This window comes from Lepisosteus platostomus, chromosome 21 (assembly GCF_059453375.1).
Source record: "Lepisosteus platostomus isolate fLepPlt1 chromosome 21, fLepPlt1.hap1, whole genome shotgun sequence".
Lineage (NCBI taxonomy): Eukaryota > Metazoa > Chordata > Actinopteri > Semionotiformes > Lepisosteidae > Lepisosteus > Lepisosteus platostomus.
The window spans coordinates 4,907,883-4,934,449 of NC_142631.1; the positions used below are offsets into that span (position 1 = coordinate 4,907,883).

A 26,567-nucleotide genomic window follows, 5' to 3' on the forward strand; every position below is an offset into this window, starting at 1 on the left:
ATACTCTGCGCCACGTTAATGACTACTGCATATACAGTACAGTACTGGACAGTACAGTAGCAGTGCAGGTGAAGAATTGAGGGGAACATTTAAGTGGCCAAACCTAACTGGACTTCCACAAACATACTTTAAAGCACGTTGGTGCCGATATGACCTTGGCATTAATAGCGCAACCATCCTGAAAAGACTTCGGACGTTCACTACACGAGTTATAATGTTCATTGCATTTTTTTTATTCAGTACACACACATACAGTAGCATATATGTACTGTATAGCTTTCAAGTATGTACATGTATCATTCATTTCATTTGTGGGTTACATATATGTAATGCTTTCACAAACGAATATACTCTATGCTGCTGTTTTTTGGGAATGGAAAATGTACCGAGACGTACTGTAGTACATTTTCAACAATTGCAGTTACATTTAATGCCACTAGATGTACTGCAAAGGGTTCTTTAAACTACAACAAATTCCGAGGGTTTAAAAAAAGCCACTATATAAGTCTTTTTCCTTATCATCATTAATAAAAATGATATAGAACTTGTGGAGTTTTCTCAAACTGCAAAACTGAAATTCTACAGTTGTTTGTAGTGGAAGAAATAATGGTTTCCTTACTAAAATATACAAGCGCAGTACTGTACAGTACGTCTGCATCAGTGCGACCAAGGGCAAAATACTGGATTTTTCCCTTTTTTCTAACCACAGCACTAGAAACAAGTGTCAGTATATTGGTGTAAAAATGATTGACGATAAAAAAAACAGCATGGAAATAGTGGGATTAAGCTCGTTCCCTCTGAACCAGATTAAATACATTTTGTGATCGACAATTTTGAAAAGACTGGAAAACCAATGCATGCATTATTAAAACCCTCCCATAGGCGGCGCCTTTAAGTATAAAAAAGCAGCCTTGCTAGAAAAAATCTGGATTCTGTTCAAGAACATCAGTTTAGTTAAGTCCAGGTATATTTTAGCTTTTAAAAAAGACATATACGGTCCGGAAAGCTCTTTGTAGTTTTCTATGTTTTTTTTAAAGATGCATTTGTAATGATCAAAGAAAATTATATGAAACGTACAGGCCAATTGGCGTTTTGTGCTTTTTATTAAAATGTATTTAAAACAAAATTGAACTTTCAAGAATCACCCACGAAAGCAATGAATTGACATTTCAATAAGTTATGTTTATTTTTGTGCGATATGTATTCTCATACACCCGGTAATGTGATGGAAACATGCGTGTCTTAATTCTCTTACGGAATGTATTAAAGAATAAATTGATAAGAGATGCTCAAAAGACGAGATATTGGACTTGATGCCTTGCTCGGGCATCCCTGAGACTGTGTTCCGGAAGAATAGCTTCCTGTTTTGCCTCAGATGAAATTTTCAAGGGAAGACGGCGATTTCGAAAAGGCAGCTCTCCACAACAGATCAGCTGGGGCTCAATCCAAGATGTGTAGCGAGTGTTATACCAACCAGACGTTTGTTTATGATGATGGGACCGCGCATAAATACACAGCCAGGTAGAGTGGTGTTTTTTCTAAATTTCTCTTTTCATTTCAGAGTGGAGATTGCCGGATTGATGTAAGAGCGTGATTAATGAGTCGCAGATCTACGATAGAGGTCGAAACATTAGGGACTAACCGTAATGCAGCACACACTGCCCATTGACATCAAACTTTAGACAATTCCCTGTTTCTCTCAGGTTAGCTCTACCTGCCTGTCGTAAACTAGTGCATATATTGTTGCATATGAACAGTTTTTTTTTCTTGCACCATTAAATGTTTAATTGTGCGGTCGGAAAATTGTTCATCTGTTCTATTTTGATCTGGTGTTTTATAAAGTACTCTTCGAGAAATACGGTGTGTGCCTCATACTAACACAGTGAAAAACACCTATAAGAAGAAGTGGGTAGAAGCAAAATAATTATTGCATTATTGAAACTGTCGAATCGAAAGGTCGATTAAATAAAAGTTTGTGATTGGTAATGTGAATTAAAATATCCTATGAGGTGATATTGAAAACGATCGTTTCATGGTAATACAATTACTCGAATGAATGAAATGTGTGTGTGTGTGGCGATATAGTGTATAGTGAGTGTTTGGGTTAGGACCCTTTAATTAATCCAACATACTCCAGCAATGTTCCGCAAATATTGTATGTTAGCTGCAGTGCTCCAGGCCAGCACTTCAGTTTTGCAATAAATTAGTGTTCTCGTAATGTGTGAAATAAAACGGAGAACTTTACATTTGAATTCCCTGGTGGTTTAACAGTGACAATCAATTTGAAACGAATTAGAATAAATGTTGGTTTGCTAATACTCAAGGTAATTAAATGCCAATGACCAATAAAGAATTTCAATTGGCCAGTTTATCTGGTAACTGCAACCATACGGTAGGCTCTTGCTGGATAAGCCTGCTAAAATCACAATTAAACCGAAGACATTTCCTGGTAATTGTCTTCCAGTACAACATTAGTTTAATTTTACCAATGAATTGTTATTTTTTGTTTCTCAATACAAAAGACAGCAATAAAATTGCCGAATCTTTTAACTGTAGCGTTATTTTTTAAATATTTATATATAGGGTCCATAGACTAATCGCTTGTTATACCTTAACGTTAGTATCTTCAGGTATTTTTATAACCCCAAATGTACAGTATTTGCAAAAAAATTAGGCCCATTTGTGCGGTTTTGTTTCCTTCTCAAAAGCGCCGTAATCTGGAGGAGAGAGTTTCCGAAGATTCCGAAACAGGACAGTTTTAAGAAACGGCTGTAAAATCGGATTCAATTATTCTAAGGTTTCCCAATTTTGAAATTCACAGTTGCCACGTTTTACCAGCAAGTGGCAGCAAGGACTTAACATGAAAAACCAAACCGTTTCCTAGTTTTTGTAATCAAATATAGTAGAACGAAGAGTAAATGATTACAATTATCTGTGTATACTTAAATTGTCATTAAGGCAGACAAGCTCCATGAAACACTTTACCCTTAAGTGAACAATTTTGTATGTATTCAAAAAGCTGCATCCTTCACTCCTGAAGTAACTTCAGCACATAATTACAAATGAAGTACATAACTTAATGTGAGTTAAGTGCAGGTTGATATGGTTACCCAAGTCAAAAAGTGAACTGAAACAGCATAGAAAACTCTTGGAACTCTTGCAGATTGTGTTAAAGCACTGAGCCACCCACAGGAATCCATAGAAGAGAAAAGTAAAAGCACAGCTAAACATGCAGAAACTGTTTTAAGGCAAAATAAGATAAATCTCTATATTAAGTCCACCAGTCTCATTTGTATTGTATTTTAAATGACATGAAATGCAGGTTTAAATAATTTATCATCACAGTTTCCTACTGTCATTCTACAGTAGTTTGTCTTTTGGATTTTACAGATCTTTTGAATCATGTACTAAAGACTGTTATTTGCAATTACTAGATTCTGTTTGATAACGAACATATTTACCAACATACAGTACATTTACCAATAAAAACAAGGATACAAAAGAAAACTTAGTTAAATAACTGGGTCAAGGATAAAGACTCGTATTTCAAAATAGAAAACAGAGCTGAGCCTGAAAAAAACAGAGTTGAAAGTCTAAGAATGGGATTATTATTATTAGGCATAGAAACATATGCACAATAAAAAAATCAAATCCTTTGATTGATTCTTGGTTGAATTATCTTTGACATTCAACCAAACAGAATACCAGGGACTAAATCACAATAATTATAACTCAAACTTAACATTCTAAGCTTACAGTAATTATGGATCTTGGAAGGTGATATTTTTTAGAACATAATATCTAGTTTTTGATTTTGAGGAACATTTAATGTTAGCTATATTATTGTGCATTCTCAGGAGGGACATCTTACACGATTGTAAATGGTTGTGTGTGGCAGATTACTAATATAATTAAGTTTTGATCTTTTATTCCAGTTTTGATATTTTGTTTGCTACTTAAAGCTAGCATCATGAAATTTTATATTTCAAACAATTTTCTGTAGCATCAAGATGCTTGGAAGATATTTCTGTGTTGTCGAAAAAAGTTCACCATCTATACATTAAAAATAAAATAACACAAGAGCCTATATTCAAAACACTTTTTGACACTTATTGCTTTCTAAGGGGATTTAATCAACTGAAGTGAAACCCACTAATAATACATTAAAAAAATAATTATTGCTTTCTGCTGCCACAAGCTGGTTGATTTCCTTTTTTATAGCTGGATGTCACTGCCATTTTTTAACAAAAATAAAGCTTAAACACAAAATCCTACTGGATGTCATGGTGGTACAGTGTTTAGCACTGCTGCCTCACAGTATTGGGGTTCTGGGTTGAATTCCTGTATTTTGACTGTATCTGTGTGTTCTCCCCATGTTCATGTGCATTTGCTCCAGGTGCTCCAGTTTCTTCCCACAGTTCAAAGGCATAGTGACAGCTTAATTGGCTTCTGGGAAAAATGGCCCCGGTTTGAGTGTAAAACTGTTTGTGTTTCTGTCTGCCCTGTGATAGACTGGTTGCATCCTGCCTTGTGCCCATTGCTTGCCAGGATAGGCCTCGGCTTCTCCACAACCCTGAATGGGATAAAGCAGTTAGAAACAGGGTGGATGTATATAATCCAGTTATGTAAAATGCACTGTACTCTTAGTTAAAGTGTGTATTGTTAGATGATTACTCAGATTTGTCTTGAGTTATCATCGTTGATACAGATGATTATTACTTGAACACCAGAAATGTAGAATACCCTGTCGTATCTGATGGATAATTGTCTTTGAAAGTTCTGCTTTATGTGCCTTTGACCCAGGTCACTTAACTGTCTCTTGTGGTGTATCACTGTATGACTAATGCTTGCAATTTTGAAAATGAGGACTTTGAACAGAACATGGAGTCCTGACTTAACTCTCCTTCTTTGTTGAACTTCCTTAATCCGCAGAGAAATTTGCCACCTGCAGTCTTTTCAAACCTGTCCACTATTGCAGGTGGTTTCTTCCACATGTGGGTGGGTTGGGAGGTTGGTCTTTTTTGTGCAATTGAAGTGGGTGGGTCATCTTTTCCTGCTGGGAAATGAAACATACATTTCCTCTGCTTACAATATCAACCAGATCAACTACCGTGCTGGGAAACCATAGACCAAAAACACTAGAAACTTTCCTTTTTTTTTTCTATGCAAGAACTTGGGAAACTTGGGAGGCTTGCAGTATGAACACTAAAGATACAGGGAAACTGGAGGTGTATACAGACTGTTTTCCATTCTTGCTGAAGAAAAATGGTAAACAGACACCTTCCCCCACATTCCAAATGCACTGGACAGCAGTGCAATACACAATACATTCAAGGTCTCTGTTTTCTATTTATGTGCAGTATGTACTCCCTGAATTTGCCTGCCTACATACTTTGTGTTCCAGTCCAGTGCCATACGTTATTAGGCATGATAACCCTGGAGGCATCTGTTCCATTCTGCTGATTTCTGCAGTTTTTATACTTTCATTACTCATAGCTGTCATCACAGGGGTGCACACACCTGTGATCCAGTAAAAAGATGTTGAGTGAGAAGGTTTTGTAATGAAAAAAGAGAATTATTTAACTAGAGGTGAGATGCCTGTCTTTGGATTATTTCGATGCAAATGAAAATCCCAAGATATTGCTAGATAATTTAATGGTAACACAGTATCTTGGCATTATTGTGTAATGGGCAATTGATTGCACTTTTCTAAATATCAGTAGACATGGATTTTTAAATTTGGAAAAGTTTTAGAAACACCCATCGTGGTAGGTAGGGTTTATATTGCTCTTTGTTTCTTACCTTATCAATTTCAAATCCATAAATTACCAGAAACCTGATTCTGTTCCACTTCTGTGTGTTCTTTTTGAGGAAGAGGAGATTAAGGCAGAACAATTTGAGATAGTATCTTCCAAGAGAATAGCTCAGAATTAAAGATCAGTCAAGGAGCTGACTGAAGCATTTTTGTTGAATCCTAGTCATGTACTTTACAAGTACTGTACAGTATGTGGAAAACAGCACTATAGTTAGTGTTCAACACCTAACCTTAAACTTCTTTGCAGAGATGTTACACGCTTACTATTGTTGTCATAAACATGAAAATCTATGCATTCTTGTCTTTGCTTTCAACACATAATTGCTGAAAGTTATACAAGTTCTTTTCCTGCCACTGATCCACATATACTGTATCTTCGTCAAATCAGCCTATTTTCCTGTAGTTTTGAACTCAGGTAGCAGTTCAATATTTGTGCAACATTATGCAGAAAAAGGTAAAATATTAGTGGATCTGAATGGTTGTGGGGTTTTCGAGTATTTGATTTAACAGAACTTTCAGCTCCATTGATCACTCATTTAAATTGATTAGAGAACTGTAGACCATTCCCCTGCCAAAGAGATTTAAAAGCAAGCGTGTGCCCTCTTGATTCTGTTCAGGTCTTGAACTGAAGAGTTGTGTTGCACTGTATACTGTATATTGCCTGTGGTTAGAAACCACTGGTACTATATATAAATCATTGTAGTAAATAAAAAAGGGTTAAAGATACAGTTGGACTAACTAGTAAGCTGGTATTTGGTTAATTGCATTGTCAACTGAAATGCTCATGATCAGAAATTGGATGCTATTAGGTTTGAGAGTGTCTCAAAATGGTGTGGGGACCTTGATCACATACTGTAGATTTAGATGTTAGCAGGTGAACTCAAATCAAATTAAGACTCCTCAGATCCCACCATTAGGTTATAGCTAACACTGTTAACACTCCTAATGGACTTCACAAATACAAGTTCATTTTAATGGACAATCGTAACTAATAACTCCTTACAAACATTGTCCTCCTGCCTTTCAACATTTCTCTCTACACTGGAGACAAGCTAGAAAAACTGACTTTCATCAAGGAAGGTGAAAATTAATTACTAACAATAATGACAGTAACATTGACAGACGAAATCATAGCTGTGAACACCATATGAATTCTAAAGCAAAAAACAATTTGTATCAGATATTTGTTCAGATATGTGTAAATCCCCAACATATGATTCTAATTTATGAGTTGAAATGAAAAAACTAATTTTATCATTATTCCTACAAATGCAACTTTCTGTAACTGCTAATCCTAACAGCTAAGGTTAGGAGGAAAATCAAACTGCTGTTAATGACCAATTGATTTGCTGGCTTCCCTGTAAAAAAATAGATAGGTATACTATACAGTATTAATGACAGTTTAATCCAGGTAGAAAAGTCTTGACTACAAACACTTAACTCTGGCCAGGTTTATGGCAGACATTTTTATATTTTTAGTTATGTACTGTAAGTAACATTCCTTTAAACTGACCGTAAGGCACTGTTTCCTTGTTAAAAATACTGTAACGCATACGGCCAACATTACAGGTTGTGCGAGCCGGCTTACCAGCGCGGTGACGTCACCGCCCTTCCCTGTGAATAACAGGGACCGCAGCCGTCAGGCTGACGGGAGATTTCCCCCAGCGGTGTGGGGCCGACCTGAGGCGGCAACGGCAAGGGTGTATACCCACATGAACCTGAGAGCGCTACAGTACTAAAACTGCTAATTATGGAACAAGATGAGCTGCTTTATACTTAACATCACAGATGGTGATTATTTGTTTTCTTCATCCCTCCAGACATTTACCTGTTTCAGGAAATGATGATCACTAATCTCAGACTCCTTTTAGCTCACATTTCAGTTCTGCAGTTTAACAATTTAGCCTAGAATAGATTATTTTCTGATTGCATGGTGATTTCACTATCAGTTAAACAAAACAACCAAACAAATGCTTTTGCCTGTTACAGTCATTTTTTACAATATAATGTACAGTAAACAGTGTATTATAGTAATAAATGCAATGTTTAAAATCATTATAATTAATAATATCATCCTAAACTCAGAAGACAAATAATACTTTTTATTAAATTAGTGAAACTCGGTGTCTGCTCATTACTGTTTAAAGGGAGGTTGGGAGTTTGAAAATAAACTGGACACAAAGAGATATAAGTTTATCTCAGGTAGTACGGATAATATTTATCTTACAGAGACTCAAGCAGCTACTGTATAAAGGGAGACAAAGACTTGGTCTTATCAGTTTACATCACATGTACTGATCACAAAAACAATCCTTTTCTCCTGTCGTTTAAGTGGTGTTATCAGAGCTTTCACATCAACTCAACAAAATATATAATGAACAGATGACAGTTTTCCTTCTGTGAAACTAGATGTCCTGTCACCTTGTGATTATGTGAGACAAAACTGTACCCAAGAGCTGAGGGTATTTTCTCTCTTACAGCTGAATAAACCATACATGTAGCCTTTCATTAATCTGATTACAATGGCAATCAAACAAGAATTGTGCACCACAGTTTTCTCAAAATATTTGTGAGATACAGTATTAAGGTTTGTCATTTGGCCAGTGTCATCTAGATACTTTCACCTACTGTAAGCTTTTTCTTCTGAAACAAATACAGCACCTGCACTCTAAATAATAAAGCAGTTTGACAAGTGTTAACATGGATTAAGTTTTCTATTTTATTTTTTAGTTCTATAGGTGTAGAAATTAGAGATCTGATCATTTTAATCTTTGTGCTCTAAAAATGGCTCTTTTGATCTTTCTATTAAATGTGAACTGTGCTATTAAATGTGAACATCTTATCCTGTTGGATTTAACTAGTCCAATGGTTTGATAAAGTGTTTTGTAGCCCAACTGGGCTGTTGCATGCATATGAACACAGATTTGAAACAATGCCTGCACATCTGATACAAATTCAAATAGTTCAGTACTGAAGATCCATGCTCCCTTCTTCTGTTCCTCTGTCTCTGTTATTGGCAACTATATAACATGGGACTACAGAACAGGGCTGACAGTTCTATTCCTATGTTACTTGTTATACTAATCTTCAGTCTTCAACAGATTGAATTGGTCAGTCAATCCCACAAACTCCACTGTGATTTCAGTTTAGAAGAAGCGAATGAGTTCAGTATTGAATTTGGTAAAAGTAGAGTGTGAAATTAAACCTTCAGTTTTTGAGATGGTGTTTCACTGCCGTGAACTGAAATTAAATAAATGCCAATTTACTTTAACTTCCACAGTTACTGTATTTTATTTGGGTTTATTTGAAAAACAAACATTTTTATCTCAGTATTCCACTTTTCCAATGTTGCTTTTTTAGTTCAGGGATAAAGAATTTTCTTTTTGCCTCCTTCCCAGTATCCATGGGTGAAGTTCAAAAGGATACAGTTCATCTAGGTTAGAGCAAATAAGTGGCCAATAAGGGCGCTTGGTCAGGACACAGGTTCAAAACTTGCCACATCTCCAACCAACAGGCACTTACTTTCCTTTCATGAACCATAAGTACCAAGTAAGGCAAGTGGATCTGATTGAAGGTCTGAGGGAAAAATCCATTACATGTAATTTCAGTAATTTCTAGTAGTTTCTGTTGACCCAGTTTGGATTAAAATCTTGAAAGCCTTAAAAATCCTGCCCTCTTCACCCTCTGCATTAATGCATTTAACCTTGCTTTGCACGATGAATGTGTCCAGTCCTTGTATACAACTCCTCCCTTTGATATTGTTCAGTCCTTTGTCCAGGATAAAGCTGAATGTTAGCTAATGGAACCTCTCAAGCTTCTTTAATGCATGCCTGCTAGTGATTACAAAAATTGTCGTGCTCCTTTAAATAACTCTGTCTTTACATAATACCAGCATCACCCATTTAATCTCGGACTCTGATAATGTCCCACGTTTGAAATATAAATTAATATAATCATCAGTCCTCTGCCTCATTTGTGTCTTCTTGACTGCTTGTTTTTTTTCCTTTCCTTGTTTCTTCATTCTCTTTTTTGTATTTAGATTTACTTTCTGAGTTAAACTTAAGCCCTACGCAGGCAAGTATTCAACTAAAATCTTCATTCCACCTACAAATCACCAATTCTGAAAACCACTCTTCAAGAAGGCATTGTTTTTCCATCAGGAATAAAATCTTTCATATTTCTGAGCAGTCATCTGCTCTACATGTTCTGTCCAGGTACACATGCCACTGTGTATGTGGGTCAAGAGAAAGTATTTAATCTCATGTCTGAACTCTTTTCAGACAACCTTCTTCCTGACAATAGATCACGTTTGTGCTTTGCAGAGTCCTTAATTTTCACACATGAATTAATCTAAGTGTAATGATACTGTGTTTATAAAGTTATTGAAGTCATAGTGTATGCACAATAAACGTAGTTTACATGACTCTTGCTTTTTGGACATGATCTACCTATTAATGTCCATGTTGTAGTTGAATGTGTGACTAAATACTCAGGACATTTTATTAATTACTGTTTATTTTTTCTTTATTTCAAACCTCCTATGAAGAAGCAATCATGAGACCACGATCTCATTCCCAGAGTTCCAGTGGCGACAGGTAATATTTGATGTAGTAAATCACCCAAGCATGTGGAATGCCAATCATACAGACAGGCTGGGGACTTCAACAGCACATACTGTAAGCCTCTCATGCTGGGAGAGCTAATTCACTGAAACTTATAGTCATACAGTAGCTTGCAAAACAGAGCCTTAGTTAAAGGGAAATGTCCCTTCCCCCTACAGCTGCCTGTTTTTCATCCTGTACTGCATTAAGTATGAAGACAACTCTGTGGAAAAGTTCCACGCTGTCACACTTGGGCTAAAGAAATGCACAATGCTTTTGAAAATAATTCAAAGTGTTTATCTTTGTTTCTTTGTCTAAATTCCTTCAAGTTTATCAAAAATGAGCGTCACATGTGACATGATAGATGATTCAAAAGCAACATTAATCTATTAAAAATGTGACGCTCCATTATACATTATTGATTATCTTATGAATGTTGCCTTTGATTAGGGGAATAAAGCTATATACAGCCTGTATTTTGCTGTATAAGTGCAAAGGAAAGGGAAATGTGTATAGGGCAGTAACCCATCTTCAACCAGCAAAGCAATTTTTACTAATACTCAACATTTTTTAGTTTCTTACGGTACATTATTTTAAGAGGACTGATACCAGATCACCTGATAGATAAGGTGCCAAGTAAAAATGAAAAAAAAACAACAGTTTTGCTGATTCTGTCTCTTCCAGAGTTTCGGTTTCTTCTCACAAAATGCATGCTGATTACTGCATGCACACAATTGCAGTGCACAGGCATGTACTGTATCTCATGCAGGTGTTAAAGTGGATCATGGGCAAACAAAATTTAAACATCTCAGTTGTGTTAATTAACAAGGATACTACCTGCAATTAAATTATTGTGCCATGATTCAAGTTTACACCTTACCTGGGATTTATCATGAATTATTACATTAATGTTTGTTTGCATGGAACATACTTTATTTCACATAATTACAACTACATTTGTGAGTGCAATTATTTGGATAGTCAACCTCCAATAATAATAATATTTTAAATATTTATGATCTTTTGCGCAACATCCCGCCATGCTCAGAAGACACGCGAATCATGAAGTACAGTATAATAATATAATAATAATAATTGCTTACACTTATATACTGTAGCACTTTCTGGACACTCCACTCAAAGCCCTTTACAGGTAATGGGGACTCCCCTCCACCACCACCAATGTGCAGCATGAAGTTCCCGATCTCATGTAACAGATCACATTATTTGGGGAGAGTGTGGTCTGAGGGGTGATAACAGAACTAGATAATTACAGTAGTATTTCATGGGACTTAGGCGACGAGATTAGGTGTAGATCCTTTTGGGAAAGACACAGCCAAAGCAATTAAAGAAGCCTTTCTTACTCTTCCTTTTTCTATGTATTTCGCACCGTGACTGAATATTGAATTGATTTAATCTTGAGCGATTTTCACGAAATAGATGTTTGGGGGGGCTTAATGAATTGTAAAAGCAAGGAGGAAAAACACTGACAAACTTTATCGTGCTGGTATCTTTGTTTTTCAGTAGTTTCAATAGTTTCTCTTCAGGGCTTTCGAACAGCACATACATTAATTAGCCAAACGTTTTCCTTTGTAATATTATCCAAATCACACGGCGGGTTATTTGGCACCAACGGATTACTTTGAATACTCCCGATGGGGAGAGACTATAAATCTAGGCTAAATTAAAATGAACAAAATTGCATTTTTCTTAATCTTCGTTTTGACTTTGTATGGACCTTGAGGAAATAAAACAAGCGGCTCCATGAGGCAAGCATCAAGAAGAATATGTCCTAATTAGCTTTTCAAATTATGTAGCTGCCATTATTAATATAACCATCTCCACTTTAGGCTACGGGTAATCTCTGCATAGGTGTTAAATGACAAATATAGGCGCCTAAATGAAACTAACCGGCGCAGGACGCGGAACTGCTTGAAGTGCTCTTGCGAGTTCAAATGGTTGCTTTTCATTCATGTTTTGTGGGGTCGACGGCCAGCGTGCTGCTTGCGTTCACCATATCACTCGCTGTGTATCCCCGCAAGCTTCATTCGTTCTTATAAAGAAAAGTATTTTTAATGATCCCGGGTCGTGAAACCTGCGGGGACGGGAGGGTAACTTTGCCCGTGTTCTCCGGCCGGAGGTCACTGAAGGACTGTCGTTCTGTTCACAGGCTCTCACCTGAAACTGTGCAGAAGAACAGCAGCAGTAACGCTGGAGTTATTCTGGATATTTCCAATCTTAAAATGACCGAGTTGGACTCGGAGGTGCCGCCGCTCCCGCCCCGATACAGATTTCGAGATTTACTGCTGGGGGACCAATCCTTTCAGAACGACGATAGGTAAGACATTGGTTACGCTCAAGCATTATCCGTGAAAACTTCCGGAACTTGAGAAAGGAGCTGTCCTGATTCCTGGTGCTGAAGTGTGTGAATGCCGGCTGAGTGCAGGGCGTTACTGTGAGTTGCTTTAAGGACAAGGCTGAATGGTTTTCTGTTCCAGTCTTTTTCTCTTAATGTGTAATCGGAACAGCTTTGATCCTTCTCTCTCACTTAGATGAAATGTAGTGCTTGTTAATTGTCATATGTACTTACGAATTCGCATATTTCAAACAGCAATTGCATTATGGGTCATGCCGAACCTTTGTCAGCTCTGACCTTGGTTTGTATATGCCTTGAATGGGCTTTCAGCGAAAACTAGCAGTCATAATGAAGGTGTATTTAAAAATGGCCTTTAGCTACTGTATTTATCTGTTGTTAGCGTCTCTGTGTTGATAATGCAAATGCGATACAAGTTACTGTATCAGAATCAACTTTCAGGTCAATTCTGACTATAATTCTATAAAGACAGTCACGTAGGCGTTTTTAATTGCCTTTTAGCCTTGAGCTTTCTTCATAAGCGGGAAGTCACGATTTTCACCTTCAACAAATGTCTATTGTTCTGAATATTCTTTCAAATGTTCTGAGCCCTTATATAATATGTTAATCAGGTGTGTGTGTGCACAGGGTGTTCTTGGCATATACATCGTTCGTGAGAATCGTTGCAAATTGTAGTTAATGCTAAATTAATGCTATATTAAGAAAATGTGAAGCAACTGCCTTACTACGTAGTTCCGTCTATAAGGACCAAATTTTCTAGGTGACGTAGTTTTTTCACGTATTTTGCTTCTGTACATAAAAACGTCATTACTTTTTAAAAAAAAATTGCTAAGACTTATTTGTTTGGTATGAATTTCTGCTTCTAATTTTTTAACTGGTTATGTACAGTTTATGTACAAATTCAAAGTAAAAATTACACAGGACTCCTGCTAAAGTTAGCACAGAGGGAGTTAACGGTACAATATTGTACAGTACACAGCAAATAAGAACCAGCCGATGAGTCATGCCAGTTTCAAATTAAGGGAGCTTTAATGAAAGATGGCATTAATACTTTAAGCAACACAATAGAAACATTCAGAAAAGCCGTAATATTGTAAGGAACTAATGTCAGTCAATGGTGAGATGTTGTGAGACTGAGACTGAGACTGGAATTTCTCTGCTGACTCCAAATTGAAATCTAATAATAGTCTACATAGGCAATTGAGCAGCTGCAAGATGTCACCAACATATCCTCAGAGAATGAAACTGGTATACATTTTCTGACTGGCATATTTTTTAGCTTGGACCCTGTGGCTCCAATATCATGTTTGTGGTGATGGGGGGGGCGGTTCTGGTCTTTGGGTTTCCCAGAGCAATACATTTTTTGGAATATTTCTTGTGAACCTCTGTGTTTTCATGTTTTGTGTGTCAAAAGAGTTCAGATACCTGGACATAAAGACAGAAGAGGTTACTAACAAGAGCTTGTTAGCTTGTTACAGATTCCCACAACTCTTACTTTAAAATGTTCCTCCTTTTCTTAGCATTGACTGTGCTTTCCCCATGTCACCAGCTTCAGCTTCTGATATGTCTGATGGTCGTTCGCTCTTGCTGTGAGGGGAAAATAAAATCTCACATTTCCTCTTCTATATGTGGATATACATCCTGAGTACTGGTGATCTGATGGTCCACTTATTAACCTGGTCCTTTATTTTGATTTTGTTTTTTTTGTTTTTAGGCTCACTTTTCAATTTTATATGGCATGTATTCACTTTTGCTGATTTTCTTAACAATCTCCTCCTTATCATTTCAGTTTAAATGCTTTTGAATTTTTTGAAGATCCTTGTCCCAAAGCAAACTGGTGCCTACTGTATATCATGTAGATGTGATCCACCATAATTGTATGGATACATTACATTCTTAATATTTCTATTGGTTTTTTTATATCTACAATTATCCCAAAAGCATTTTGTATATAGAAGGGGGCCCACTTCATGTGTCACTTAACTGCAGCATCGTGAGAGTGTTTGCCAGAGAACAGTTTCCACTGGCACAGAAAGTGGTCCTGCTAACTGTTTGTGGTTCAGAAAGAATAGAAAGATCAAGTAAAACCCAAGTAAATACTTGTCTGCCTTCTCTATTTGGATAAAGGGTCTACTGCAGTGTAAAATACAACATGCCTTTGCTTGTGAGCTTCCAAAACGTTCTGAATGATGCATTTAATGTCCCCCTCTTGTGTGCATCAGCCAGTGTGTATCAGATGGTTTTGTCACGCTGCTGAATCCTGCCACTGTGTTTCCCACTGTTATGGCTTTTGTGCACAACAGAGGTGAAATTAAATCATTTGACAGTGTTGCTGTACTCAGACTTCAGAGCTAAAAGACAAACGTGAATCCATGTTTTGTGTTCATTTTTCCTTCTGGTTCCCATGCTTTTATGTGCAAAGAAATTGATATACTAGACTTGTGTGTACTTATAACCATGATGAATAGCCTGTAGGTAGAATATATTTTGTTTTTCTAAATAGCTTTTTTTATTCTATAGAAACATTTGTTAGAATCAGATTGTGTACTCCTCATTCAAGTCTGCAATCATACAGTATGTCACCCCTCATTCAAGTCTGCAATCATGTGTCTTTTCCTGTCTAGAAAGAAATGTTACTGGAAACTAGAGCAGCACACTCAGAGTAATTCCTAAAATTCCCATTTTTACTGTTTCTCTTCTGCACTGTACTCAGGCTTTTTTTTACTGTGCCCCCCTGTTAAAATGTTCTGTTAAAGTCACTATCAATCCAGATCGGCAGATTCCTGCTGTAAGAAACCACCAGTTCAACAAATGTTTGTGGCGCACAATGAGTCCAGAGTCCCTCTGGATTTACCGATAACCCCATAACTAGATGGTCAGGATCAATAAAGTGAACCACAAGCAAAGAACAAAAACACAGGACATAAGATGAGAAAAGGTTATGGGAAGTGAAAGAAGATTGACTATCTGCAGTCTCAGTTACTCAATATCATAAATGTAAAGCCTGATTAAAACAAAATGTAACCGAATGTATTGTGATGCCCAGAGGGAGCGCTGAGTCTTTAATGCACCACCATCTCATTTTAACGTCGGAAGCTGAAATGAAGTTGGTGATTTAAGGATGGAATGAACCCCACAGTTTAAAACGGGAATTGAATTAAAACCCTTGAGGGACGAGCCTGCCACGTTGTTCCAGAGATTACTAAAAAGCCAGGTGTGGCTGGAATTAAACCTTTCAGTTGAACCATTTGTGTTTCAAATCACTCTGATGTGGGAGTCGTGTTTCAATTATTTAATCTACTTTCCCGTCCCTATTTTATTAACCTTGCCAGTACACAAGTGGTAAAATCATGCTATAATTAAATGCACCAAAAGGATCTTGTACTTATCCACGGCTTTTATTTAACCCGGTATAGTAGGTTGAATGTGAAAGCAAATCCAATATTCAGTGATGACATAACCGACATGTCACTTTATCATGACATTTATCTCATTCTTTCATACAAAGAACCAATGTGAAAAACGTCCATTCAGGTGGAAAAGTCTGTTTTCTAAAGCACAAGCAAGGGAAACTTGGATATACAGTAATTTAACAGAGGAGAAAGAAGAAATAATTTTATTGCCATATTGTGTATAAATTTAGAAGACAATGAGCCATTTTTATATTCTAACATTCTTGAATGTGTCTCTTTTGTAAAAGGTAATAAATCTCCAACACGATTGAACTAAATTGTTTTACAGAGCTTGTTGGCTGTATGTTAAGTTTTAAAGATGTGTCTGTAGTGAAATGAGGGGTGACAGTTTGAACTTTTATGTTTTAGAAACATGACCTGTATTTTGCTTTCAGCACACTTGTTGCAATTGTGATCTTGCTAGTGGTCATTCATATTATATTAAATTTGAAGGATACACTCACTTTGCTGTCTGAAAATCTGGAAGCAAGCCCTTAGGCAATCTGCATCAAATGCAAGCATCAGAGAAAATGTTTCAACTCAAGGATGATCATTTCTAACTGCTATTTTGAAGGTGATGTATGATTTCAGCACAGAAGCAAGTTTGCACAACATACTGTACATTCCCCTCTTGCACAATAATTTGTTAAGAAATTAAGGAGATACTATACAGATTTTTTTTTCTTTATCCAGGGGCAATGTAGCATTTATACTTTGTAAGTAAATAGATGTTTTACCAGAGGTCAATCTTCTGCAAAACACAGAATATTGTCTTTACTCATCACCTACAAAAGATACACTTGTGCTGTGGTGGCAAATTTAAAAGTATTGAATAATAGCTCAAGCTCATGTCCCATAGCTCTTCCAACTGCAATGTACAGCTAATTGTTTTTTGTGGTTTCACTTTAGAGGGGGAAAAATTTGTGAAAATCCTGTTTGGATTTCTAGGATTGTAACAAAATCTTTTTTTAATGATAGTTACAGTATGCACTTGGAAGCTGCTTCAAAACAATACAAAGTTACCTAATTGTTTACTGGCTTCAAAAACTAATGTTGAATTCATAAACCTTTTTATGGGTGGCTCAAAATCATCTAGCCTAGTTAGCAAGTATTGTACACTTCTCATATGCACAGTAGCTTCTGCATCATCTGTGTCTTTTCACTGGTTATGCTCTTAAGAGCTATTAGGAGAAGCAGTGTACATATGTTCCAATAAAAAAAATATCTAAGTGTTTTCTCTTATAACAGTTTTTTTTACCAAACTATGAGACAGCCTGTCCTCGTATGTACTTTTGATGGTGGGGAACTTCATGAGGATGCAAGTATAATTATTCTCTTTCCCAGTGACTGCGTGGTTGGACTGTACCTCTCATACATAGAGCACTTGTAAATGTAAAGTGGATCACAGCAGCTCTGAAATTAGAAGTACTCAATGCTAGCTCACAATTAGAGCTAGCTTTGTCAAAGATAAGAGGCCTATAGGGTAATATGAGAGATGCAGTTTTTTGAGGTAGTTTTATTTACAGTGAACGCTTGCTCTTAGCTTGCTAGGTTTTTGTTATCAGTTCACATGACATGGCACCAGTTCTCTTCCAAAACCGCCTGCAGCTCTGGCTCCTCATCAGAATTAATGTGACAAAGAAAATGTGACTGCAAGCTTCTTCACAGCCCTTTGCGGGAAGGTTAATATGACGTGTGTAAAAATAAGAGAATATTTAACTAACTGTCCCAACACAACACAGTTGATTATTTGCAATGGTAAATGGGTATTATTTTTTAGGCTGATGACTTTAATTTGCTTTTTGATAAATGTGTATGTTATTCATACTACTAGACATTTAACTGAAGCCATCTGAGTGGGGGGAAAAAGATCTTCAGGGGTGATCATTGCCACTGCTGGGATTTGAATCCACAGTCTTTTAATTACAAGGCCAGAGCCCCTCACAACTAGCCCCCATAGCCATATAACATTCTCTACCATTCTCAACACATTACAGATTGGAATATTGTACTGTGTTGTTAGCGGATCTTTTGGATGGGTTTCTAATTATTTAACCTGTTGTTACTTGGTGTTCGTTTTGCTACCATTTCTGAGGATTATTTTTAATTGGTTTCTGACAGCAGAATAAAATCACACCACATGCTTCTATGCTCATAAATTCTTTTTCTGAAAAAGTTCTCTTTTTAAAATAACAGAAAATATAGAGGAAGATGAGTAAAGACACGGGGCACATTCGGAATGTGGAAAGCATTGCACATTTTGTCTTGAATCTGACACAAACAAAGCACCTATCTGGATTCACTCATTTCTTGTCTTAATTACCTGTGCCGAGTCAAGATCCCACTTGTCAGACGCAGTAAAGCTTTCAGTCCACATCGTCAATTTATCTTTGACAACTGATAAATGCACTGACCTCTATATTTATATCTCTGTTCTTTGTTACCAGGCTCCAGGGAGTCCAGAGTGTCTAAGCAATCCGATGCCCCCTGTAGTCTTATCTGATCCTAGTGTATGTCTTTTTGGTTGAGAAGCCTTCAAACTGACCAGCATCTTTATCACATTATTTTCCATGCTGTCAGACATGAGTATGATTTGGAATTTGAGTAATTAAGCAAAATACTTATTAAAACTCATTAAGTTAAAGACTAACCAAATCTATCAACTGAAGCTTTATGTGTAGGAATTCACAGATTCTTATACCAAGTTCTGCGCTGCAATGTTAGGATTTCTATGTGATGTTGCCACTCCTATAAGTGGTCAAGGGATGGAGAACCCTTAGCAATGCTATGGATTTCTGCATGAATGGCTCCTTAAATGTGATCTGATCTTCATCTTAGTCATAATAATAAATCAAGACAGTCTTATTTAACAAACAACACACACAATATTTTACACTGCCATATCCTTATTGAGCAAATGGTTTAAACAATCAAGGTCATTGATGGAAAAAGTATGTATTTAGTAAATAAATAGTGGTACCTCCTCTTATTGGCAAACAACCTCAACCAAACACTTTCTGTAGCTGCTGATCAGACCTGTGCAGTGGTTAGGAGGTATTTTGGCCCATTCCTCTATACATACAGTGGTGTGAAAAGGTGTTTGCCCCCTTCCTGATTTCTTGTTTTTTTTGCATGTTTGTCACACTGAAATGTTTCAGATCATCAAACAAATTAAAATATTAGACAAAGATAACACAAGTAAACACAAAATGCAGTTTTTAAATGAAGGTTTTTATTATTAAGGAAAAAAAAATCCAAACCTACATGGCCCTGTGTGAAAAAGTGATTGCCCTGTTAAAACATAAATCAACTGTGGTTTATCACATCTTTGGAAACCTGAGTTAAATTTCTCTAGCCACACCCAGGCCTGATTACTGCCACACCTGTTTTCAATCAAGAAATCACTTAAATAGGACCTGCCTGACAAAGTGAAGTAGACCAAAAGATCCTCAAAAGCTAGACATCATGCTGCGATCCAAAGAAATTCAAGAACTAATGAGAAACAGAGTAATTGAGATTTATCAGTCTGGAAAAGGTTATAAAGCCATTTCTAAAACTTTGGGACTCCAGTGAACCACAGTGAGAGCCATTATCCACAAATGGCGAAAACATGGAACAGTGGTGAACCTTCCCAGGAGTGGCCGGCCGACCACAATTACCCCAAGAGCGCAGCGATGACTCATCCAAGAGGTCAGAAAAAACCCCACAACATCATCCAAAGAACTGCAGGCTTCACTTGCCTCAGTTAAGGTCAGTGTTCATGACTCCACCATAAGAAAGAGACTGGGCAAAAATGGCCTGCATGGCAGAGTTCCAAGACGAAAACCACTGCTGAGCAAAAAGAACATAAAGGCTTGTCTCAGTTTTGCCAGAAAACATCTTGATGATCCCCAAGACTTTTGGGAAAATACTCTGTGGACTGACGAGACAAAAGTTGAACTTTTTGGAAGGTGTGTATCCCATTACATCTGGTGTAAAAGTAACACAGCATTTCAGAAAAGGAACATCATACTAACAGTAAAATATGGTGGTGGTAGTGTGATGGTCTGGGGCTGTTTTGCTGCTTCAGGACCTGGAAGACTTGCTGTGGTAAATGGAACCATGAATTCTGCTGTCTACCAAAAAATCCTGAAGGAGAATGTCTGGCCATCTGTTCGTGACCTCAAGCTGAAGCGCACTTGGGTTCTGCAGCAGGACAATGATCCAAAACACACCAGCAAGTCCACCTCTGAATGGCTTAAGAAAAACAAAATGAAGACTTTGGAGTGGCCTAGTCAAAGTCCTGACCTGAATCCGATTGAGATGTTGTGGCATGACCTTAAAAAAGCGGTTAAGGCTCGAAAACCCTCCAATGTGGCTGAATTACAACAATTCTGCAAAGATGAGTGGGCCAAAATTCCTCCACAGCGCTGTAAAAGACTCATTGCCAGTTATCGCAAATGCTTGATTGCAGTTGTTGCTGCTAAGGGTGGCCCAACCAGTTATTAGGTTTAGGGGGCAATCACTTTTTCACACAGGGCCATGTAGGTTTGGATTTTTTTCTCCCTTAATAATAAAAACCTTCTTTTAAAAACTGCATTTTGTGTTTACTTGTGTTATCTTTGTCTAATATTTCAATTTGTTTGATGATCTGAAACATTTCAGTGTAACAAACATGCAAAAAAACAAGAAATCAGGAAGGGGGCAAACACTTTTTCACACCACTGTAAATGTTTCAGTTCATGTATATTTTTAGGATATCTTGCTTGAATAGCCTGCTTAGATCATGCCACAGCATTTCAACAGGACTAAGGTCAGGAGTCTGACTTTGCCATTCTAAAATATGGAATTTCCTCTGTTTGAGCCACTCTTTTGTTGATTTACTCCTGTGTTTTAAATTATTGTCTTGTCATGACCCAACTTCTTTTGAGTTTTAGATCACAGACAGACACCCTAACATTCTGCTGTAGAAATTCCTGATACAACATGGAATTCATTGGTCCCTTAATGATTGCAAGCCATCCAGGCAGCAAAGCCATCCAGGCAGCAAAGCAGCCCCATACCATTATACTAACTCCACCATGCTTCACAGTTGGGATGAGGTTTTGGTGTTGGTATGCAGTGTTTTGTTTTCTCCAAACATAACGCTGTGTACATTTCAAAACAGTTCAACTTTTGTCTCATCTGTTTACAGAACATTGTTCCAGTAGTGCTGATTTTTTTCCATTTGTAACCTATCTGCCTGACTGTGGACTGATGGAGGCCCAAGTCTTTAGAAATCCTTTTGTAATCCTTTCTAGTCTAATGAGCTTCAACAAGTCTTCTGAGGTCCTCTGAAATCTCTTTCGATTGTGTCATATTGCACTTCAACAAAATTCTGTTGAGAAAGGCAGGTAATCAAAATTGTGTGATTCTTTTTATACGGTAGGGCAGGTCACATAGCTGAATGGATTGGAACACCTGACTCATTGATTGGGAAACTGGTTGTCATCCCTCCTCTAGAGGGCGCTCCTACCTTTTTGTATTGGTTTTTAGTTTTAGTACTTTCACCTGTGTCTCGTCCCCTTTTTGTTATTGAAGCGGTGTCTCCGCTGTTCTGGGCTCAATGCTGGAAGATGGACATCTGAAGGCACTATCACCGGGTTCTGGAAAAGCCCGAACGCATAGGCCGTATCCCCAGATGTCCGGGGCTCGGAGCATCTAGTCCCGTCATGTTTTCATCTCTGTGTTCCTGGTCCTAGTTCCCTGTTCCCTGGTTTTAATCGTCTGTGTCTTGAATGGATCTCCCGGCTCTTGGATTACGGACTGCGCCCTGACTACCCTTTTTGGACTTCCCTGGATTTGGTTTCCTGTGCTTTTTCCCCCGTGCAGCAGATCACTATGTTCACCCCCCCCCCCACCGTCTTTCAACCCCCTAACCCTGTTGTGTCTTCCCTTGATGTCCTTCTCCAGACTCTTCCAGATTATACTGTCATGCATAGGGTCTTACCAACACACTTCACGGGAGTCTGACCCGGCTCCCGTGACAAATACCTGACTCCAATTACCCTCTTTTCAAGATGTCATCATCCTAGAGGTTCACATACTTTTTCCATCAATGACCTTGATTGTTTAAACCATTTGTTCAATAAAGATATGACCGTGTAAAATGTTGTTTGTTAAATAAGACTGTCTTTATTTATTATGACCTAGATGAATATCAGATCACATTTGAGGAACCAGGCAGAGCACATTCATGCAGAAATCCAGATAATTCCAAAGGGTTCACAAACGTTTTCTCACAAGTATAATTTAATCTTCAGTTTTAAAAAAATATTTTGAAAGTAAGAAGAAAAACATCACAACCAACTATATATTGTAAGAGGCTTCCTTTTGCTTCCTGCTTATTTGTGTTCTTTAGAACTGGAAAAACATCATTTTTTAAGTACATTATAATAATAAAATAAACTTGTTCTAGCTTTTTTTTTGCATTTTTCTCCTTTACTTTAGCATTTCAAATTCCAATATTTTACATATTGTTTGTAATGTAAAGCTGACCTATAGCATTTTTTACATATCTGTCTCTATTTTCCAGGTGACTTGAAGTCTACAGTATACTGTATTTAAATTGCTGCATTTTCTTCTGCAATCATTGCTGTGTCTGAAAGACTGCATCTCATTCCTTTCAAGCTTTTTTGTGCCTCATGCAGTCTTCGCAATCTGTAACACTTATATCCCCATGATAATCATGACTGTGAAAAGTGTTGTTAAGAGATACGCAGACCATTAGCGTTTTCGGCATCAGGTTTACAATATTTGGCTTGGACGGTAGTCAAAGCAGAAGTCTGAGAGTTGCACACTCAATTCTGTGAGCTGGTGGTCTGGAAAATGAAGTAACAACAATGATTTTAATTAGTGGGCTGTTTTACCGCAGGGTTCAATCCACATTTGTCTTTTATTATACAGTAGCGCCCCCATGCTGCATTTCTGATATGAGGAATTTTTTTATGAGAATGTGAATAAAATCTGAATAAAGAATAAGCCTGGGGCAGTGGTCCCCATTTTTAAGAAGGGGGACCGAAGTGTGTGTTTCTACTATAAAGGAAACACACACCTCAGCCTCACTTACTAAGCTGATGTCTGTGTAATGTAGAGCAGGAGGTCCGTTAGCTGATCTTCAGATACAGGAGGGGCAGAGCTCCTTTACTATCTTGTAGATACAATATGAGGGTTCATGAGAGTTTTCCAATCTAGTGACCTACATTTTTGTAGACCTGCAGAAGGCACATGGCCACATTCCTCAAGATGTATTGTGAGAGGTACCGTTGGAGTGAGAGGCGCCGGTACCATTTCTGCATATTTTCTGGTTCCTTTAATCTTGGAGTTAGAGCTGTGCACATACTGTATGCTTAACATTGTGCCGAGTCTGCTCATAGGGCAATGTATACCAAGGGTGCATCCTGTCTACACTCCTGGTCATGATTTTCAGAGTTGTGATTTTCATGAACAGGAAAGCAAAGAGTCAATGCAGGTATGGCATCCTGTATCCTGTCTGTGGAGAACAAGATCACAAAGAAACAGGTTATGAGGAAAGAGGGACTAGTTGATGTGGTGTGGGCATCTGCCAAGGATGCCTCTTGAACTGTTGGAATATCAGGCATATTCCACTTTGAGATATCTGAGGTATCCTAGCCTAGAAATTGATTTTTTTTTTATATTGAGGAGTGATTCTTATAGACATTTTAACCAGCTATCTGAGACAGATACCTAAACAGGTTTTGTTTTCTTTTAGGAGGTGTATTAAATGTACAAGAATCTCAAGTACAATGTACTTTTCTCTCAATTCTAATAAAGGCTCAGAGGTTGCTTATTATAGTTTAAAGAGAGATACGTAGTTAGAGGTAGCGAAATAAACAGAAAGAACAAAGGGCCCTAATTCTAAAATAAAATTTGGAATGTGAGACACAGATTTTCTATGTTTCTTTAAAAGAGTGGTGCCAACTCCAGCTGTGCCTACACGCTTTCATTCCTCCTCAGCTCTTAACAACCTCACCTGAGCTAATTAACTGAGCTGGATCACTTAAACACTTCTACAGCAGTCGATGATTTCCAGAGACAGAGAAAAGCCTTTTCCGACAATCAGAATTGTGCACTCTTGCTCCTGAAGCAAGACCAATCCAGATGGATTTACAGGAAACTATTGTGGGGGAGTTTGTGACCAGTTTAAGCAGGTTCATTTCAGAATACTCTCCTCTAGAGCTGCATTAATTAAATTGCTTTCCCATTAGATCAATGACTAAAAACTCCTTCCCCAGTCTTTATAAATATGTGATTTCGGGTGGATAGATTTGGGTTTTTCAGGACCAGGAGTGGATACTCCTGTTTTAAAGTCTTAATGGATAAAAAGAATAAACATCCAATAGAGAAATAATCTTGAGATGTGGAGCTGGTCATCACATTACTATGACAGTGTGGTAATTTAACAGGTACTGTAAAGGTTTATTTCACGCTGAAGGGAAAAGAAAGGGTACACAATGTTTCAGCTGTGGAGATTTCTTCTTCCAAGCCTGAAGAAGGCTCCACAGCCAAAACATTGTCTCTTTTCTTTTCCACATGTAATGAACCTGTTCCTTTGCAGCCTACGCATGCTGAAGCAACTACCTACTGAAAGGGCTGGTTATGCTTTCTTAGTTCTCAAGAGCTGCAGAGCTGCAGAGGATTCTGATATTTATCACATCTGCACTCTTAGTTTATTAACTCAGCTGCATAATAACTGGAGAAGTTGAAGAACACTGGAACGTCTGCATATATCTGGGTGCCATTGATAAAGACACTGACTGCAAACCTGCTAAAGAGGAAATATATTTAGTCAAAATACAGCATCTGAATGACAAGTACAGTAGCAGGCTGTTATCAAAATTGCTCTATTGGTGCATAAAGAGATTGAGCTTCCAAACCCAGAGCAAATTTTAAGGAAATTGAAGAGGGAACATTAATAATACAAACATAAAGGAAAAGATGAGGAACCTTAAAAGGGCTATAGTACCGTGCACTAGTGCTGAGATTGTCAAAACCCAGTGCAACAATTTAATTGGTGTACAAAGTTCTGACAAAGGAGGCGTAAATTAATTTGTTTCTGTAAGCAAAGGGCTTTTTCCTCTTCTTTGCCCTCTCTGCCATTCAATTTAGCATTTGTACTTCTTACGCAACCTCCTTGCTGCGAGTGCATAGTTTTTAAACAAATATTGCTTTCAGGGGATATACTTAAGCATGACTGACACCAAAATGGCCGTGACTCACAGGTATCCTACTGGTGATGACGTAAAGAGTCACGACTGCTTCATTGCGTGGGATGAATTCCCAGGGGAAGTCATGCATTTTAAAGAGTTAAGTGCTGTTCCCGTGTTATTTGGGGAAATTACCTACAGGGTGTCAAAAGCTAACAAAAGTCTGCACACCACCTGAGGACTTCATTGCAGAAGAGGTGTTGCTAATCTTTATTCATTGGTCTCGAATATAATGAAGTACAAAACAGATAACACAAGTGGTCTGGGTGGCACAGCAGGTTAATACATTAGCAAATCCCATTTTTTTTCCAGTCTAGACTTGAAAACTGTTAGTCACAGCCCGGTGAGTGGGCTTTCTTAGTATAAAATGCATCATAAAACTGCTTCCCATTCAGCACAATTAAAATACCTTTTTTTATAGTGCAAATTGGTATGTAGCATTTCTTTTGTAGGAGATGATTCATACTGTATTATTCTGCTAGGACTCTTAATGGATATTCTCAAATATTTTGTTATTTCAGGACATTTGCAGCACTAATGTGTTTTACTTTTAAAATGTTCTGTCTCATCTACATATACAGTACAGTACTGCATATACAGAATACATGGAGCATTCAAGTGTTAAACCTGACCTAGAAGACCTGCTTGTTTTTAATAGCGGTCCCAGTTAACTGTTGCCCTCGAAATTGTTTTGTTATTTACATGTTCTGCCACTTGTGGTTTTTGTGTTCCTTCTTACTCATTGGTTTTGCCTGTTCAGGTAGACAGAGGTTGCAGAAAACCACTTGGGAACAATATTGTTCTATTAAACCCTGATAATGAGAGTATAATAAAAGATTGCGATAAAATGTGTTTATGTTTAAGAGTTTTGCTAGAAGATTCATTATTGTCATTAATTGCAGTGTGGAGTATCAATGTATACAGTAGATATTAACTAGAACTGCAAACACACAACTATTCAGTCATGTTATCTTGAATAATCCATATATGTTATTTAAATACTTTAATGAGAAAACAGTGCACTGAAGAATGTCTGTATGAGCAAAGAAAATAACATTTTCAGTACCCTAGCCACGTGTT

General features: G+C 37.5%; 1 protein-coding gene across 8 annotated transcripts in view; it reads left to right on the plus strand.

The window, feature by feature from the left end:
- Window positions 1–805: 805 nt before the first annotated feature.
- LOC148643949 (potassium channel subfamily T member 1-like) overlaps window positions 806–26,567 on the plus strand; it is a 126,626-nt gene continuing 100,864 nt past the window's right edge. For 3 of the 8 annotated variants that reach the window (XM_088615210.1, XM_088615217.1, XM_088615214.1), the window contains exons 1-2: window positions 810–1,521; window positions 12,587–12,754. In XM_088615210.1, the coding sequence (XP_088471336.1) occupies window positions 1,376–1,521; window positions 12,587–12,754 (314 nt within the window). In that variant the 5' untranslated portion in view covers window positions 810–1,375. Of the gene's footprint in view, window positions 1,522–10,365; window positions 10,411–12,586; window positions 12,755–26,567 lie in introns of those variants that run through there. The other 5 variants (XM_088615213.1, XM_088615211.1, XM_088615215.1 and 2 more) reach the window with 4 other exon arrangements.